Source organism: Cinclus cinclus, chromosome 2 (genome assembly GCF_963662255.1).
Source record: "Cinclus cinclus chromosome 2, bCinCin1.1, whole genome shotgun sequence".
Taxonomy (NCBI): Eukaryota; Metazoa; Chordata; class Aves; order Passeriformes; family Cinclidae; genus Cinclus; species Cinclus cinclus.
This window is the reverse complement of record NC_085047.1, coordinates 114,475,585-114,494,913: the sequence shown is the minus strand read 5'-3', so window position 1 is coordinate 114,494,913 and position 19,329 is coordinate 114,475,585. Positions and strand designations below refer to the sequence as shown.

General features: G+C 41.4%; 2 protein-coding genes across 2 annotated transcripts in view; one reads left to right on the top strand and one right to left on the bottom strand.

Moving 5' to 3' along the window:
- The window catches only part of GET1 (guided entry of tail-anchored proteins factor 1), a 4,614-nt gene extending 2,274 nt beyond the window's left edge, over window positions 1-2,340 (top strand). Inside the window, exons 3-5 of the mRNA XM_062515225.1 lie at window positions 124-191; window positions 1,485-1,599; window positions 2,267-2,340. Of these exons, the coding sequence (XP_062371209.1) occupies window positions 124-191; window positions 1,485-1,599; window positions 2,267-2,340 (257 nt within the window). The remainder of the gene's footprint in view (window positions 1-123; window positions 192-1,484; window positions 1,600-2,266) is intronic.
- Window positions 2,341-4,363: 2,023 nt separating this feature from the next.
- Window positions 4,364-16,203, bottom strand: LCA5L (lebercilin LCA5 like). Its single transcript, XM_062515220.1, has 7 exons — window positions 16,047-16,203; window positions 13,230-13,741; window positions 12,083-12,220; window positions 10,324-10,417; window positions 6,935-7,035; window positions 6,524-6,650; window positions 4,364-5,010 (listed from the first exon to the last, which is right to left on the bottom strand). Exons 1-7 carry the CDS (start codon window positions 16,201-16,203, stop codon window positions 4,364-4,366), a joined length of 1,776 nt encoding a protein of 591 aa, XP_062371204.1.
- Between the last annotated feature and the right edge of the window lie 3,126 nt (window positions 16,204-19,329).

Below are 19,329 nucleotides of genomic sequence, written 5' to 3'. Positions count from 1 at the left end.
TTGGAAAGAAATTTTTAAACAGGGTAATGTCCAGCCTTAAACAGTGATATATTAAAAATTTACTAATTGAATGTAATTATAATTTATTATTGTAAGTAATGGAAATTATTTTTTCTTTAACAGTGAAAGCACGAACTGCCCAATTAGCCAAAATAAAGTGGGTCATAAATATTGTATTCTACATATTGCAGGTAAGTAAATACTTTGTTCTGGATACAACTTAACCCAAATTGTCAGTAGTGTTACAATTCTCTCCTGGTTTATTGGCCCACAACTCATCACTCAGGGTTCCCCCAGCACAGGGAGGAGCTGGAGCTGCTGGAGAGAGCCCAGAGGAGGCAGCAGGATGAGCAGAGGGATGGAGCAGCTGTGCTGGGAGGAAAGGCTGGCAGAGCTGGCATTGTTCACCTGCACAGGAGAAGCTTTGGGCTGAGCTCAGGGTGGCCTTGCAGGGCCTGGAGGAGCTGCAGGAAACATGGAGAGAGACAATTGCCAAGGGATGGAGGGACAGGACACAGGGAATGGCTTCAGAGTAGCATTGGATGGGATATTGGGAATTAGGAATTGTTCCCTGGGATGGTAACGAGGGGCTGGGATGGAATTCCCAGATTTGCTGCGGCTGCCCCTGGATCCCTGGAATGTTCAGTTCCAGGCTGGACACTGGGGCTGGAGCAGCCTGGGACAGTGGGAGGTGTCCCTGCCACGGCAGGGGTGGCACTGGATGGGATTTTAAGTCCCTTCCAGTCCAAACCATTCTGTGATTACAAGGACTTAGAACTTGTCAAACAGAGAGTTTCTGGAAGGGAAATGCTGCTGATAAAATGTGGTAGTTAAGGATGGAAGGAGTTGTAACTTTCATCTCAGTTCTGTGATTCTGATTTTGGGAGAACGAGATTGGAGTTTGTCTTAGCTCTTTAATCACTGGGGGTATTTTTAGTATATGGGCCCAGATCCAGCAAAGTTCTTCTACGTGTAAGTATAATTCTGGCTTTGAAAAGAAATTCTACTTCTGCTGGGGATGCAAATCTCCACCTACAGCTGCCATACATTTCCCCATGTTGCCTCATCAGATTGTCTGTATAGTTCTGACGTGATGCCAAAGAATTTTCTAATGAGAATTTGCTAACAAGAATGGCAGCGGTCAGCCTGAAGATTTCCTTAGGGGATTGTTAAAGTGAGTTGCATTCCTTATAGGCAAAAAATCAGGCTAAAGAGGGTAATCAGAATTTTAACAAATTCTGAGACTGTGTTTGACTCTGCTGGATTAGAACGAGGGTCTTGAGAGAAAACAAATTGTCACTGCTACCTCCTAATATTGTGTATAAATTGAAGGTCATACCGAATCTAAAAGTATTTTGAAGAAGATTAAATTATAAAGAAACAACTCCCTTTCATTTGAATTCATTATTTGCTGTTTCCAGATAGCACTGGGAATGTACTTTGACGTGTGTTGTTATCCAAACAAATAAAATTCCCTATTCCAGGCTGCCCTGATGATCTCTCTGATCTGGAAGTACTACTCCGAGCCCGTCACGGTACTTCCCAGCAAATGGCTGGCTCCCCTGGAGCGCCTGGTGGCCTTCCCTACAGGAGTGGCAGGTGAGGAAAAGGACATTCCCAAGCCCCAAAGCATCCATGGATTAACAGCAGCTGCTTCTCTGACCTCCAGAGCACAGGGCTCAAATATTTGAGCAGCTCTTCCATGTGTGTTCAGTTCTGGTTTCTTGAACTGATCACGGAATTTTGGCATTTTTATTTCCACCCAAACACAGCATTGCCGTGTATTGAATAGACCCTGGGGAAGATTTAAATTAGAAAATCAGAAAATCATCCAAAAAGGGAGTTTTCTTCACAGGTGTCCTATGAATAGCTATGTACTTCCAAAACAACTGGTTTCAGTTTCAGAGGAAATTTACTTTTTACCTCTCTCAAATCCTGAATTTAGGTTCAAACAAAGCATTCTGTGACTTGCCAAGCCCTAAACTTCAGATATTTCCTCTTGGTTTTAGCTGTGGGGTTCACTTACCAGACTTTAGCTCATATTTATGTATTTGGTGCTCTTTTCCCAAGACAATCCAGAATTTTTTGGGATGAGCATTGATTTATCTCCCATCTCTTGTATCTCCCTTTTGTATATAAAGTTTTCTTCCTGTTGGCCTCATGAATTCTGAGTTCCAATTTTTACACTTCCAAGGTTTTCAGCTGCACAGGTTCCTCAGGGTTATTGATCCAACAACTTCAATTGTGTTTTCTCCCTCTTTTCCAGGAGGTGTGGGAATTACCTGCTGGCTTGTGGTCTGCAATAAAGTTGTAGCTATCATGCTGCACCCCTTCAGCTGAAGGAATCCCAGCAATCCATGGACTCCTCATAATCATGGTTTTAAATTCATTTAAAAAGAAAAAGGGACAGTTATCTTTCATGAGACAAGGTCTGAGGAAATCCTTGTTACTGCACTTGGGTATCAGTCAGTCCTTTTGATTTCTCTTCCCAGAGTTTGTCTGAGTTTGGAAAGAGCAGCACTGCTGGTTATAAAACCTTCTTTTGGGTTTATTTGTAGCAGAACCAGAAGGCTTTGTCATGGCCTGTTGTCACCAACATCTAAAAATGTTGGATTTGTGGCTGTGCTGGTACAGTGGTTTTAAATTGGAAATGTGATGGCTTTAGGAATTAATTTGGGAGCTTGGCTGTTTATTTGCCCTACCTTCACCTGAGGTGGGATCATGTTGGGTGGTGCAGAGGGCAGAAGGAGGTTGTTTGCTTGGCTTGGGGCAAAAGAGAGTTTCCTTGTGATTTTTTTACCCTAAACTTGGAACATTCTTGAGCTCTCCTAAAAAATAGATGTATTTAATCAAGATTTTATCTCTTTAAGAGGTTTCTTCAGCTGCCGAGCACAGGCTCCTGTCAATGAAGCAGAACACAGTGCTGTTGCTGCAGAGGGGATGCTGATTTAGCTTCCCACTCTGCAATTCCCACAGAGGAATGACCTGTTCTGCTGTTCCTGGGCCTTTTCTTCCATATATGAAGGAAAGGGCCAGAACACCTCCAAAACTGGCACTGCCTTTAAAAACCAGTTCAAAAGGTCAGGTTATGTTGTGTGTATATATATGGATTAATTATTTTTGTTTGTTTGTTTTTATGTTAATTTAAAAACTAGGATTTTATATTAGGAATTGCATTTAGCCAAGATGAAAATAAATACAATGGAAAAAAATTATGTGATGGAATGTTATGTATAATTGTGATTTTATTAAGGAAATAAAGCTTTTCAACTCATTTTAAGTTTTCTCATCTCGTTTTTAATGTTAATGGCAGTTTTTCTAAACAACCCACAAAAACCCCAAGCAAACAAAACCCAAAATGGCAAAACAAACCCCAAACTCACCAAAATCCAAGCCAAAACAATGCCCCCCCCACCCATGTTTGTGCATAAGGAAATGCTATTTCAATCACCTGGACTAATTTATTTTTCTAATTATTTTTCTCAACCTTTGAAATGTTGCTGCAAACAGGTTAAGCTCTGAATATCTTTAAAAGCTTTTGTAGTGGAATTTTGGATATTTTTTAAAGTGCTACTGCCTTTAAAAGTTAACAGAATGTCCCTAATTTTTCCAAACTTTACATGAATTTAGCAAGTATTTAATGAATTACTGTGAGGAACAAAACACAGTCCTCCTCCCCTTGCTTACATAACCTTAAACAAGGATTTTTAGAGGCTTTTTGGGGACTGGCTATGCCTGACTTCTCCAAAACAATGCTTTCCCCTTTCACATTCATCTCTGGATGTCAGCTGGGGAAGTTACCAGGCAAACTGCTTTGATAAGTTCCAGCAGTGGGAAAGAATGAGGCTTTAGAGGTTTCTAATGCTCGTGAAAACAATGTAGGAGCAAATTATTTTTATTATCTGTGAATTCTGGAAGCTGTTTGGGGAGTGAAGGAAGTAAAAAAGTGTTTTCTTTTATTGCATTGTTGGTCTTTACCCAGCAGTGAACCTTATGAAAGCAGGGTGCTCAAGTCAGCGAGCCAACAACCACCCAGCTTCCAAATTCCAGCTCCTTGGGAATGCAAAAACCTGAAAGCTCCTAAACAAGGACAAACTTTTACCTAGTAGCAGGTAAAAATGATAAGGAATATTTAATACAACACATTTTTGTAAACACACAGAGCACAGAATGTTTTTTTGTGACAACTGATTGGATTGTTTTGGAAAAAATCATGGAAAGCAATTGCCAGTGCTTGTAAGATTTAATAAACATGTAATAAAGTAAAACATTTGTTTTTTAACAATCTGAATGTTTAAACTTTCTAAAGGTAAGCTGATGTATTAAACTATCAGAAAAAGCTGTATATTGTCAGGAGCTGGTTTCAATGAGGAGAGTTGGAGCCTGTCATGGAGTTTGGGATTTGCCATGCACCCCTCACTTGTCTGCCTTCACCCTTGTGCTGCTGGAGCTCTTGGGGTTGTCTCCTTGCAAACAGCCCTCCCCAGAGAGCTCCACCAGGTGTTTTCCTCTCAGAAGGCAGCAGGTGCCTGCAGCCCTGCACTCCAGAGGTGCTGTCCTGCCCAGCCAGGAGGATTTGCCCTAAAGAAGGTTCATAAGCCCCAAAGGAACTTTTCCCCCTGCACTCAGCAGTGTCCCTGCAGCTCTGGCCTGCCTGGCTCTGGCTGCTCAGGCTGCCTGCTTTGGATTTGGCACCTGAAGTGTGGAGCCCCCGCTGCAAATTCTCAATGGCTTCTGAGGAGATGATTATTTTTTTTTTCTGCCTAGCAAAGTCTTTGCTTGGAACTGCACCCTCACTCCTGGCTTCTTTCTTTTGCTGCTTATATGTTTTTTTCTCTTCTTTTTCAACTTTTACTGCCTCTCCCTCTTGACTGTTCTTTATTCTGACATTTTGAAGATTTTCTTCAGATTTCATCAGACTTTTCAACTCCTGTTCAAGAAACTCTGTCTCTTTTTTCATTTCTTTAATAAATTCTGAAAAATTGCATTCTTCCATCAGTACTCTGCTCCCTGAAATATTGTGGGGTTTAAGAACATGAAGAGTTATAAAGCTTTAAAAAGAGCAAGTATTACATCCTTATTTCACTGCTTCAGTTCTTATTATTGATGGTGTTTCAAATGCCATCTATAATAAATACAACAGCGTGGAGCAAGATTTAAACAACATAATTCTGCCACTGAATTCAGGTTAATAGCTTTACTTTTACTTTTTTTCATAGTGTTGAATTTAGTTAGGTGGATTTAGCTGCCATTCTGTACAGTGATGGCTAAATACAGTGCCAGAAAAATCACGTACAGTGCAACAGAGAAACCAGGTGAGATCTGAACTCTTAATTGTCACTTTCTGGCTTTTAAGTGTAACTTAGAGATATGCAGGATTTCCTTTCCCTTAATTCACAACAGAGTTACTTGTGTGGATCAGAATATCCAGCAGCTCTCTGGAAATGAGGGGGCTCCACATTTCAGTAGGAAAAGGAACGTGTGTACAGAAATGTTATTTATCTGTGCAGGGGACAAGTTGTAATAGGCCCTGTGATCTGCAGAAACTCACAGGATACCCTCAAAATGAGACATAATCCACGCGTAAAGGAGAAAGAAGAAGTTGCAGGAACTAGAAAAAGTCAAATAAGGCTTCAACAAAAGTCTACTGTCCATGAGAGAAACTCATATTTCACAGATTTTTCAGGGGTTCAAAGGGAGCATTGTAAGGCCTGCATTTTCTGTCAGTTTTAAAAGGGCATTTTAAAGACAAATGCTGACTGGTTATCTGGGGGGCTCTGGAAAGGCTCGGGAGTTAACACATGCAGGACCCAGGGATGTGATCTGGCATCACCTGTTCCACCTGGGTAAATGTGTGACCTGGAGGTCTCCTGCCATTTATGACATGTTTAGAATGGTGGCACCTCAACCTTTTCTTTTCCTGAAAGCCTTAAAGGACACAACCATATTTCTAGAAGGACAAACGGGAATGAAGGAACAGCAGTGGCTTTTTCTTTCCTCTGTTCCATAGAATTTCTTCAGAATAAAGATGTTTACAGGTAACTTTTCCATGAGAACACAGTGGCTGAGATTTACATAAAATCCAGGGATCACTAATGAGGAGCTGCTCCCAGCCCTCCCAGTCCTTTTCCTTTTCCAGCCATGGAAATATGTTCACATCAGTGATGAAGATTCCCACCTACCACTTTGAGATCTGCGTTTGATTAGTGTGGATTAAAATTGTTAATTATCCTGTTACAGACAGGATTTTTACCACCCTGACCAAGGAGTGCTTTGGGAGGAACAGCAGGGTAGAGATGCTACATCCTGCAGAGCAGCTCTGCTGTCAGTGCAGCACCACCAACAGCTGTATTTTCCAACCCAGACTGGAAATTTTGGGATTTCAGTGACATTTCATTCATCATTTGGAGCTAGTTCCTGTCAGCCAGCTGCCAGTGAAAGGCTGTCAGAACCACATAAATTACCAGGACTTCTGATGATTTGCAAAGATCAGGCAAATTTCTGAGAGAAACTTTAAACCTACCTCTGTGTGTCCTGTTAGAAGTTTCTGGCATTGGCACTTTCTTGGCTGCTTGCTTTTCTTTTCTACCCTGAGCATCTGAGCACACTTCCTTTGCTTTACCTTTTCTACCCTTATCTCTTCTTTTCTCCTACAATTGGCAATTAAAGGTAAAAATAACCACGGAATGCTTGTTTAGTGACTTTTAAAAGAACACAATCAGTGCAATACTTAGAAAAAGATTGGTAATTTCCATTGCTGTTACATTATTTTGCATCCCAGCATTATTTCTGTACTCTAATCACACTCATGCAAAATCCACATCCAATATGATGGATCAGGCTATCCAGGCATATTACTGCAATTTAGAGAATAAGATACACCTTAGCTGACAGTTTAAACAAGGGATGGGATGTGCATCCACATCTTTCCCACCTTTTTTAGCTGGATTGGATTTTTTCCTGTTTCCTGGTGCTGAGACAGCAGTTCTCTAAAACTCTCTTTATCTACTTGTGCTGATCTGTCTACCCTCAGACCTGTTGAATAGGACAAGCATTAGCAATACAGTAATTTCTGGAATTATGCTGTTGATATAAATAAAAGATATCTCTGACAACTGACAATACTGGTATGTGACCAAGAATTTTTTTTTGAATGCACATCTTAACGCGCCCTTTAAAAAAGAAATATTTTTTTTTCTGCTGAATCTATAAATACTGAAACTGGACACAAACATAGATTTCTGAACTTTTTCATTTGAACATCAGTGCATCCTAAATGTACTTACATACAAAAATATATATATAAATACACTACAAAGTCCAGGTCAGATAGAACATATAAAATCAGACAAGTGTGTCTATGCCCCAGAGCCCACACGGGCTTAATTATTTTTTTAATTTCCATTCTAGTGTAAATTTGATAGATCTGCTATGAAGCCTCAGAGCTCAGTTTCCTAAATCTGGATCTTTGTGGAACCCAGCTCACGGGAAATGCTTAACCCTATTGGAAATATCAGTGGTCTTTGGAAGAGATTCCAAGGGAGCGATGGAATGAGATGTTCAGAGACACATGGATATGAGATGGAGAAGATGAGTATATTGTTCCTTTACTCTATTTCTGGAATAATTTTAACACGAGTACAGCAGCTGAGAACGTTGCTACCACCAGAGCAGCGAAAAGGGGATCTTACCCACATCCAGGTTCACCCTTATTCCCAGTTTTGAGCTCAGAAATCAAAGGACAACACGCGTAAAAACGGTGCCCTCCGGGTGCTGGCAGCCGGGCGGTGAAAGGGATCTGGTGACCAGCCTGGGATGACTCTGGTGGTGCGGGAGGAATTGGTTTCCCGGTTGCTCCAGCTTTTTCCCCCCAGTCGCTCCCGGAGCTTTTCCAGGCGGGATCAGCGGGGCGTTCCCCGGGATCGGGACTAGGGGGCGCTGCCCCCCCAGGTGAGCTCCTGGCCGAACCCCACTCCCGGCCGGAGCTCCTGCGATCCAGAGCTCCTGCGATCCAGAGTTCCTGCTATCCAGAGTTCCTGCTATCCAGAGTTCCTGCGATCCAGAGCTCCTGCGATCCAGAGTTCCTGCTATCCAGAGTTCCTGTGATCCAGAGCTCCTGCGATCCAGAGTTCCTGCGATCCAGAGCTCCTGCGATCCAGAGCTCCTGCGATCCAGAGTTCCTGCGATCCAGAGTTCCTGCTATCCAGAATTCCTGCTATCCAGAGCTCCTGCGATCCAGAGCTCCTGCTATCCAGAGTTCCTGCTACCCAGAGTTCCTGCTATCCAGAGTTCCTGTGATCCAGAGTTCCTGCGATCCAGAGTTCCTGCGATCCAGAGCTCCTGCGATCCAGAGTTCCTGCTATCCAGAGTTCCTGCGATCCAGAGCTCCTGCGATCCAGAGTTCCTGCTATCCAGAGTTCCTGCTATCCAGAGCTCCTGCTATCCAGAGTTCCTGCTATCCAGAGCTCCTGCGATCCAGAGCTCCTGCTATCCAGAGTTCCTGCTACCCAGAGTTCCTGCTATCCAGAGTTCCTGTGATCCAGAGTTCCTGCTATCCAGAGTTCCTGCTATCCAGAGTTCCTGCGATCCAGAGTTCCTGCGATCCAGAGTTCCTGCTATCCAGAGCTCCTGCGATCCAGAGTTCCTGCTATCCAGAGTTTCTGCTATCCAGAGTTCCTGAGATCCAGAGTTCCTGAGATCCAGAGCTCCTGCTATCCAGAGTTCCTGTGATCCAGAGTTCCTGCTACCCAGAGTTCCTGCTATCCAGAGTTCCTGAGATCCAGAGTTCCTGCTATCCAGAGTTCCTGCTATCCAGAGTTCCTGCGATCCAGAGTTCCTGCGATCCAGAGCTCCTGCTATCCAGAGTTCCTGTGATCCAGAGTTCCTGCTACCCAGAGTTCCTGCTATCCAGAGTTCCTGAGATCCAGAGTTCCTGCTATCCAGAGTTCCTGCTATCCAGAGTTCCTGCGATCCAGAGTTCCTGCTATCCAGAGTTCCTGCGATCCAGAGTTCCTGCTATTCAGAGCTCCTGCGATCCGGGGCTCCTGCCAATAAATCCATTGCAGTTCCGTGCACAGAGCCTTCGGACCACCGAAGGAAGCCTTCCCTCCAGCCATTCATCAGCACCGTGAAAAAACCCACCTCCAAATTTCGGGTTTAGTTTCCATCTGGCTGAAAAAACCCAACTTTTGTGGATGTTGACTAGAAAATAATGACCTGCAAAAGCAACTCTTTAGAAATCTGCTAAAGGAAAAAAATCAAGTCAATAATGAATAGGAAAACAAATCGTCAGCAGTTCCAGCTCTGGGTTTCCAAATCCATTAACTGGCAGAGAATTAAACCTTTTTATAAAAATTCCAGAGGACTGGGTAACTTTGTTTGGAAGCTTTTCATTGCAAAATATCATGTGTGTCTCCAACTAAGCTCCCTTATCTTGTTTAAAGGAACGACGAATCTAAGTAATAACAATGGTTTAAGTACCCTAATTGAATACCAATATTCAATTTCAGTTGAATACAAGGACATATGTGAATAATAAAAAAAAAATGTAGTTATGAGGTGTAACTAAAATAGGAATTTAGAGTTTCATTAAAACCGTGTCTGACTTGGGATGAGAACCAGGAATATGTGTTTTTCTTAATTTCACACCTTGAATTTCCAACCTTTTCCCTGTAGTTCACTGGTGGTTAAGGCAGAGTTAACGGGTTTGTAAAGGCAATGAAGAGGAAAGAAATAAGGAAGTGAGTGTGGTAAGATTTTGTATTGCTGCCATGATTTGAGGAATTCCATGGGGAGCATTTCCAGCAGACAGGTTTGCTCAGTGCTCTTTGGTACCCAGAGGAAGAAAGTCCTGATTTCTGCTTCACTTTAGGAGCAGCAATATCTGATCAGTGTTTTCAAGAGGTGCTTCAGCCAGGGAAGTGCATGTTTAGATCATTTAATCCCAAATTCTGGGTGTAGTGGAGGCAAACTGGGGCATCACAAACAGTGCTGGTCAGTTTTAATCAGCTGAATCCCACTCCAGGCAGCTGCCCTTGGAATGTTGGATAGCCAAGACTGCATGGAGTAGATATTTCCCTCAACACCTATGAGCATCCACGTGAAAGAAATATTCTTTACTAAAGAGCTCTTTCTTCCTTGGTAGAACTTAATTTATGTAGTTATTTTTCTATCGTTCAAACCTTTAAACTTCCTAAACCTTTTCAACTTTCCAGCCCATAGAAATCACTTACTTTGGCATTTAATTTGGAATAAACCTCCCAGGTTTAAAGCAGTGGAAGTGTCACTTAACTGAACAAGAAAAGAAGATGATTACAGACATACTTTGGCCATTAGGAACCCAATCACTTCTGTCCCTCAGGGCTTTTGGCATCCGATTTGCATAAATATTCTGTACATAAAGTTGCCGATCCTTTTCCTAAGAAGAAATAAACACTACTAAGCTTCTAATATGCATTAAAAGTTACTTTTTACCCACTTAATTTTCCCATGCTGGATGAAATCCATCGGGGATTTCATCATTTGCCAGACCCTGGCAAAATTACTGACCCTGCCTTTGTCATTTACATTTTCCTGACTAAGTATTTTTTGCCTTCCTCTTTTTTGTTGATTTTTTTAAAAAATTCATTTACTCGGTGCCCTTGTCATATACTCAGCTGGTTCACAAACTGTTGCTCTGGTGGTGACATGAACTCCAGAGGCACATTTTGATATTTATTTAGCAAGATTCCTCTTTTCTTAATTAAATCTTCCTTAAACACAGAAGATAGATCTCAGTAACACTCTCATCGTTCCAATTTTCAGTGGGAAAAAAAGAGGAGCTTAATTTATTTGGAAAATTACAAGTTTTCCTGGAAGTGGAATGGCCTGAAATAAGTCAAGTGCCTAAAGCCATGACTTTGTAAGAATAAACTCTGTTCTGGCACAGAAATAACATTGATAAGCATGTCTGGTCTTCTCTGTGGTAAAACAATAGAAGATTTTGTTGATCTGAATAGAAAATCCAGAGACCTGGACACACAGAAAAGTGTGTGGAAAAGAGATGAAACAGAACTGTTTTAGAGAAGTGTTAAGGTGAGAACTGTACTTTGGAATAATTTGCATTTTGGGACAGATTTATATTAGTGCTCCTGAGGTTATCATTGTTCCCATCTCCCAGATCTGCACATCCAGGATGAGATCAGACTCTGAGAGGGAAAAAACACTGCCAAGTACCAGGAGGAAACTTCCGCACCTGCTACACAGGGAAGAGGGATAAACAAACCCAACACCCTGTGCAAAAATCCCAGCCTCCATGGATCCTCAGGAATTGCCTGTCCTGCCCTTCACAATGTCTGGGAAAATCCCCTTAACAACATTTTCTTCAGATATTTGATTCCATCTAGGATGAGAAGCTCCCCAGTGGGATCACCTTGACACAGAAATGTATAAATAACTATATTTTAACTGCATTACAAACATGATTTTGAAAAAGCCAAAAGGGATTCCAGGTTTTTTGGAAAGTGTAATGGTTTTCTTCATTACAACTCATATGGCATCCCATTCGTGGCACTTTTGTCTTTAAATCAATTTAGTTTTCCTGTAAGTTTGATTTACAAGTTTGATTTTTGATTACAAAAAGTGCTGAACTAGACCTATTTATCCCAAAACGATTTGTTTAAAAAACAAACTTGGAATTTGAGCAAACTCTTGAAACATTTCCATGAGTCTTTTTGTTAAACTCCAGTTTTGCAGGTTGTAATATTTGGCTCATTTTGATTTGTTTCTGTGAGAGAACTCATTTAAAGTGAGTAGATGAATATATCTGACCCCAATCTGGCAAAATGGCAACACATTGGTGTGGATTGTGGTTCAATTTCTGATGCATTAATCTCTGTTTCAATTCATTATTGAACGGCTTCTAACAAATAGACCCCACAATGATGCCAGAATTTGACATTTGGGTCTTTTTCAGTAGATTATAGACTCAAGCAGGAAAGCAAATTCCATTAGTAAATACTGTAAAAGAAGCAAAAGGAATAGGTAGCATGAAATACTTGAATTTTTCTGTAGCAAACAGAAACCTGGATGAAATCTGGAATACCTTAATTTTTTGGTGAACGATGTTAATTTCCATTAGCAAGTCCTTTGTGGTCATTGTAGCTTCCAGGAGTTTTTTACTCTCACTTGCCAGCTGATGACTAAAGGTGCTGTTGTTCAGCTTCAGCTGCATTTCCAGACTCTTAAAAAATTGACAGATTTTACCATATGGATATACTCAGTGTGACAGCTGGAAAATTTCAGTTCTTGACTGTTTTAAAATCTAAATGTGCTAATATAAGGAAATTTAAGCTCATAATTATATATAATAACAGTTATTATCTTCTAATAATAGAAATATAAATAACTTTATAAATCATGTTGCAAACAATACGTGAAACTATACTGAAGTATCTGAAAAAATAATTTCAAAGTAAGAAAAAAGTGGTTTAAAACCTATTTTCATTAAACAAAAGAAAAGGTTTTGGCACTCAATCATAAAAATAAGGGCATACAGTACCTTTCTGATAGATTAATTAATACAACCATCTTGAAGAAATGTTAAGGCTTTGTATTCACAGAGACCTATGAACTGTGGCAGAATAAGGAGGCTTAGAGTAAATGAAAATTTGGTGATTTATTGGGTTGTTTATCTTCAGAACCCAGGGCCATGCACTGATACTGCAGTTCCTAAAAGTGGAGGTGGACACCCAACCCAGTGTGCTTTTTATAGCTGCTCACTCCTGGAAAAAGAAAGTTTTTAAAGGGGGGTCTGAGTTCAGCTGTTCGTATTTACAGTTTCTCTTAAGATTTCCTGGCTCTTTATTTGATTCTATGCATGATAGACCCCATAGGAAATAGAAATGGATTCCTGGAGGACCACAGAAATTTCACTCTTCCAGTTTTGCAGTAAAAATTGTATTCCTGTCTCTTTTGCGCTGGGGTCAGTGAGAGTAAAGAAACATGAGATATTAAAGGGAGATGAATTATCTCCTCCTGTACTTCCTTACAATCGGGAGAGCACTGGATCAAACAGCATCCAGTGTTACAGGATTATATCAGAACCATTCATGTGATAAGAAGCAGCCAAAACTTTTCCACTATTCCTGCACTGAAATCTCTCCTGCTCCTTGTGATCCTTGCGATTGCCTCCCAGTTTAGGATATTCTACGACCCTACATTCCACAGATACAATCATTTGCAGGCATTACCTGTATCCTCTCCTCCTTTGCTTCCAACGTTTCGTTGAGGACTGCCAGCCTGTGATTAAGTTCCTCCCTCTCTGCCAGAGCTTTGTCTTCTGACAGCGCAGCCAAAGTCTTCAGATCACCTTCAGTTCTCCTCAGCTCCGCTTCAACTTTTTTGAGCTCCCTGGCTGTGTTTCTCTCGGCCTCCTGGGACATTTTGAGGAGCGTGCTGAGATGTCTCCTGTCGTTCTGATGCCCTGCCAGCAGCCCCTGCAGGTGGCTCTCTGCGCTGCTGTACCTCTCGATGGCCCTGGTGTGCCGGCGGTTCAGCTCTTTCAAAGCCTGGTTCTCCAAACTCGAAGCCTCGATTCTCCTTCGCAAGTCGAATTTTTCGTTCTTCAGCTCTTTGATTCTGTGCAGCCTGGCTGAGGATATTCGCCGGGCCGTGGCGTTTTTGTCCTGGTAAACCACGCCGCTGTGCAGGGTTAAAAAGGAGGAGTTCAAACAGGAGGTTTTTGCCGGTGGCCGTTTCTTCCCTCCTGCGTTGGGATCACACGAAATTGGCATTGAGAGACAGAAATTAGTTGAAATAAATCAATCACTGCGTGCCTTTCTGCTCACATAAACTCCTATGACTAACTAACTACAAGTCCTAAACTGCTCATCCAACATCAGAATTGCGGTTTCTTCACAAAATGCCCCAAAACTCTGATGTTTAATGAGCAGCCTGGTCTAGGGGAAAGTTCCCTGCCCATGGCAGGGGTTGGAACAAGATGATCTTTAAAGTCCCTTCCAACCCAAACCCTTCTAGGATTGTGTGATTCAAATAATTCACAGAAAAAATGCATCAAATACTTTATATATCTGTGTATTTCTGTGGCTGCACTGGACCACATCTAGCATCCAATGGAGATCAATGGAAATAAATCAATAGAAATCAATTTTCAATCCATGGAAATCAATTTGCTTCCTGTAAATCAAGCACTTCATAATGTAGCCACAATCTGATGAACCAAATTCAACCCATCAGAATCTACACCTTGAATAGGTACATGACAAAAAAAAAAAAAAAAATTCAGAGTAATTTAGAGGTCTGCAAGGACTCAAAAAACAACATGCTCCCAACATGGATAAAATGGATAAAAATGGATAAAATGGATAAAATGGATAAAATGGATAAAATCCATTTTATCCATGGATAAAATCCCTGCAGCTGGGATTTCCAACCATATTTCTACAGCTTTCCAATCAGCTTTAAATTAAAATACATTTTTCAACCTTAAACGCTCATTGCATAGCAATTAAAATATATATTAATGCTACTTCTCAGTGTGTTGTTGCCATTTGCCTCTCCTTCAGGCCAGGATTCTGGCTGAATTTCTCTCATTTTCCTTTTCTGAAGCAGGATTAGAGTTTAAAAATAACTAAGAGTGTAAATCTGAGTGTGTCCCCCCATTTTCAGACATATATTCAGTTTCACTACAGCTCTCATGGCATTTCAGGCAGTATTTTGCTAAAAAGTTTATTAAAATTTATAGATCACCTCATATTTTATTGATAAATTAGGTGAGGTCCTGACTTAAAGATACCAGACTAAAAGGACAGATCTTTCCAAGAATTTCTGTTGAATCCAGTATTTTCTGTAACACAATTCCACTGCAGGAAAACTGCAATATGACTACAAATATTGCAATATTACAAAACTGCAATATTATACAAATATTGTCACACAAGTATTTGCAAAATTACATTATCTTACTATTTTATTTTGCCAGAAAGGATTGAGAGGATGGGGAGAAAAGGGAAAATACCTTTCTGCAAAAGCTGTCAGAAGTACTGTAAAATGTTTTTCAGTTCCACTAGTCATAGACAAGCAAAAATAAACACTTTATCCAAATGATAAATAACATCTACAAATATTTAAAATAACTTTTATAAATTTACAAATATTTAACATCTGCATCGCATCTACAAATATTTAAAATAAATTATCCACCACCATAGGGATCAATAATGATTTTTTGCTAACTAGATATAAAAAATGTCATTATTTTTTCTGCTCTGCTACTTTCATGCCAGTATAAGTTCTTGACAGCATCATATAATAGCAGAGATTATAATGGAGACAATCAGTGGTTCTTCTGGGTTTTTTTGATTGATTTCCACCTTGTAGCTTTGGTAAATCAAGATGAAATTTTGCAGCTCAGCAGGAAATGGGATGCTGGTTTTCCACTCATTTTTCTGATGTGGCCTGGTAGGATTTAAGGATTTAAGAAAAGATGGGTCTAGATGGGAAAAGATGCAGACATGGAGAGATTCCTCACTGTTAACAGTGGCATAAATTCCACCATGTACATTTACATGTTTGTTTTCTATGCCCATTCCACTGAGGAACAAATTCATTTCACAGGATACACCATGACCCAGCTGGCCAAAAACAAAAAAAAGGCTGTTTTCTGATCATAATGATACTTTTGTGCATTATTTTTTCCTCATTTTCTTTATGAAAGGCTTTTTCAGACTCGCTAGGTGATGCATGGTCAGAAACCAAAATGTGGCAGAGCCATTCTCAGGTCCTTGGATTAAAGGTGAGGAATGAGGATTGCCAAGGGGCTCCCACATCCCAGGTGATTCTCCCTTTGGATCACTGAGTATGTAGGGAATCTCTCTTCCCTCTCTTCCCTCCCCTTACTGGTGTTTGAAACAGAACTCCTAATATTCTTTCACTGAAAAACTGCTGTCCCTATCTTGTTAATTACTGAAAAATAAAAATAAAAAGCCAAAGAAAGGGAGCAATTATATTTCTTAAGAGAGTCTCATACTACCAGAAAACAAATTTACCTTTTTTATCACCTTGGGCATAGAGATACTGTCCACATTTCTTTCTTTCCTTTCTTGTCTTGTCCTTTTTCTGTGTTTCCTTCTCTTCAGTTCCTGGTATTTCTAAAGGTTTGCCTCCTTTTTCAGGCTCAGTCACTGACAAAGCTCTTGGAATCATCACTGGGAGAATGTTCTCTTGTATCTTCTCTAACAGGTCACCACCCTACCTGGGATTTTTATGAGTATTTTATGTCATAAAAAATCAATTATCACATTTTTCAAGAATTAGACAGAAAATCAAATCACAAAAATAACTAATCCCTTAAAACAGCACAAAAAAACACCTTAGCTGCCATATTAACACTCAGCAGAGGCTAGAAAAGAACCTAAAACTATTTTAGGATGCTTGTAAAAAGCATTCTAAATATTTAGCATAAAATAAATAATTCTGAGTAATTTTCTAGAGACCTTTCTGAGTAACTGTTATGCTTAATTTTCCCCCCTTTTTTACTCCTCTTTTTTTTCTTTATTTTTTTTTTTCCTTGCTGAGGCTAAATGCAAGAACAGATCAGATTATTTTCCTGGCAGAATTATTTAAACACTGTAGTTCTGGTAAAAGTTATTTCTTGGGATGTGGCTTGATAACCATTCCATTTTCTTATTATCATGTTCCAATCCACTTCAGGTGAGGAGAGGCAAGTTTTGCCTTGAGCCACAGTTGAGAAAAGGAATTGGGTTGAAAACACACCCAAAACCAATATTAAAACACAAAAGAGGCTAAATGTTGGGACCCAAAGCGATAATTCAATTTTCATTTTTTGCATAAAAGAGGAAAAAAGATTGGAAAAGTAAGAAAATATTTGCTAATAGAGGGTTTTGAGAGAAGCAATGTCACATTCACCTCATAGCAACGACAAGGCCACGAAGAAATTCAATTTTGCTCCCTTAAAATTCATTTATAAACAAAGAGCCTTACACTGTAGAAGGATAAATTGTATATTTTGGGCATCCAAAAGGAGCATGGCAACTGTGGAAAGGAAATCTGAGGGGATTTTAAATGGTGTTTCAGTTCACATGGGTTTTAACATGTCCCCTTCACTAACAAAATATGAAACTATTTTCTTAGAACCTTCTAATTCCTTTGTTGGCTTTTTTGCTTTGTGCTGGCATTTCATTTTAAATTAAATTTCTTAAAGGGGAGAGGGGAATGGCACAGCTCCCAAAGAAAATTAAAAAACATAATTCAAGATTGCACAGAACATTTTAGGCTGAATCAAAACAGTTTCATTACTCTTAATTCCTTTGCATGAACAATTTTTCCTTGTGGAATACTGAAGAATGCCACAGTCCTGCTAAATCTGAGGCACTGCAATAACCCACAAGAGATGAGAAATCGTATTTTGAGCATTAGGCAAAGCCCAGGTTGGTTCACAGATCTGTATTTGTATTAAAATTTGATTTGGCACTGCCAACACTTTCTAGGCAAATTGTCTTTAAAACAAGTTACCTAAAATTAAACTTAAAACTACTGCTTTAATTAGTTTGGATGAGAAATGTGGCCTGAATCTTCTCATCCAGAGCAGGTGTTGAGAAGTAAATGAAATAGAAAAGGAGAAGACAGGAAAACCGAAGGTGAAGCAGAAGAAACAGAGATATGAAATGAAAGACACCGCAACAGAATTAAGAAGGCAGGGGCTGGAGTGGACAAATTCCAGGAGCATTTATGTTGAAAAGGTACAGGAATAAAATAATTTCTTTTTTAGAGCCAAATTCCTGTGTCAAAGATGAAAATGTCCTGGTACCCCGCCAGTACCCACCTGGACACAAAACCCAGCCCCATGTCCTGGAATGTCCCACCTGGACACACAGCCCCACACCCAGCCCCATGCCCTGGAATGTCCCACCTGGACACACAACCCCACACACACAGCCCCATGTCCTGGAATGTCCCACCTGGACACACAACCCCACATCCATCCCCATGTCCTGGAATGTCCCACCTGGACACACAACCCCACATCCATCCCCATGTCCTGGAATGTCCCACCTGGACACACAACCCCACATCCAGCCCCATGTCCTGGAATGTCCCACCTGGACACACAACCCCACATCCATCCCCATGTCCTGGAATGTCCCACCTGGACACAAAACCCAACACCCAGCCCCACGTCCTGTAATGTCCCACCTGGACACACAGCCCCACACACACAGCCCCATGTCCTGGAATGTCCCACCTGGACACACAACCCCACATCCATCCCCATGTCCTGGAATGTCCCACCTGGACACACAGCCCCACACACACAGCCCCATGTCCTGTAATGTCCCACCTGGACACACAGCCCCACACACACAGCCCCATGTCCTGGAATGTCCCACCTGGACACACAGCCCCACACACACAGCCCCATGTCCTGGCATCTCTTTCAGTGTCCCACAGTCCAAAACCCCTCCCCATGTCCTGGCACCCCATCAGTGTCCCACAACCCCACACCCAGCCCCATGTCCTCCCTCCGCCCCACTCTGCTCTCCCTGTCCCCCTGGCATCCACTGGTAAAGGATACCACCTTGTCTCGTGTCCTCCCTGGGAGTCTCTCCCCATTTCCACCCTAATGTTTGCTGTCCCCTCACGGCCTCACCAGCGGCCATCCCCGGCCTCCATCCCTGTTCCTGTGGGAAATGGCGGCAGCACGCTGGGAGTGGGGTCTCACCCTTTTCCTCCCTGTTCCCTCCCTGTTCCCTCACCACACACCCGGCAGAGGAACCTGTGTGTATTTCCACCCTCATATTTCAGTACCACAGTGGGGTTTTAATGGGAATTTGGTGCTGTGGGTCCCGCTGTGCCCTGGCCATAGAGGTGCCTCACGGCCTGGATGTGCCCTCAGAGCGCTCAGGCCGGACCCAGCAGGCTCCAAACTCGGGGTCAAACTCAATATTCTTAAATTGAAAAAGGGGGGAAATCCCTTCAAAATGAAACCGTGTTTTCCTTGGAGGCTGCACACAATGGGAGTCGAGACACAAAGCCCTCAGGAGTGGCATTTCCATGTGCAGCTCAGTGTTTCGGGCATGAAGCCAAGCAGGAGCGAGAGTTCTTTGGCAATTCTGTCCCAGAATTTGACTGTGGATGTTTGGTGGTGCAAATATTTACTGCTTTGAGGGCATGGTGTGACTCTTGTGGATGGAGCTGTGCAGGGCCAGGAGTTGGACTTGAAGATCCTTGTAGGTCCCTTCCTACTCAGCTTATTCTGTGGTTCTCTGATAAATTATTAACTTAATTTTCACAAGGCTGAGCAGCGTGCTG

What these genes read in the sequence shown, in the direction of transcription:
- LCA5L (XM_062515220.1), bottom strand. Translation starts at nt 16,203, where the DNA reads ATGATTCCAAGAGCTTTGTCAGTGACTGAGCCTGAAAAAGGAGGCAAA. An exon ending in CAAAGGAGGAGAGGATACAG is followed by an intron (nt 12,221 to 13,229) that starts GTAATGCCTGCA and finishes CAATTTTTTAAG; the next exon opens with AGTCTGGAAATGCAGCTGAA. An exon ending in TTGGGTTCCTAATGGCCAAA is followed by an intron (nt 7,036 to 10,323) that starts GTATGTCTGTAA and finishes CCTATTCAACAG; the next exon opens with GTCTGAGGGTAGACAGATCA.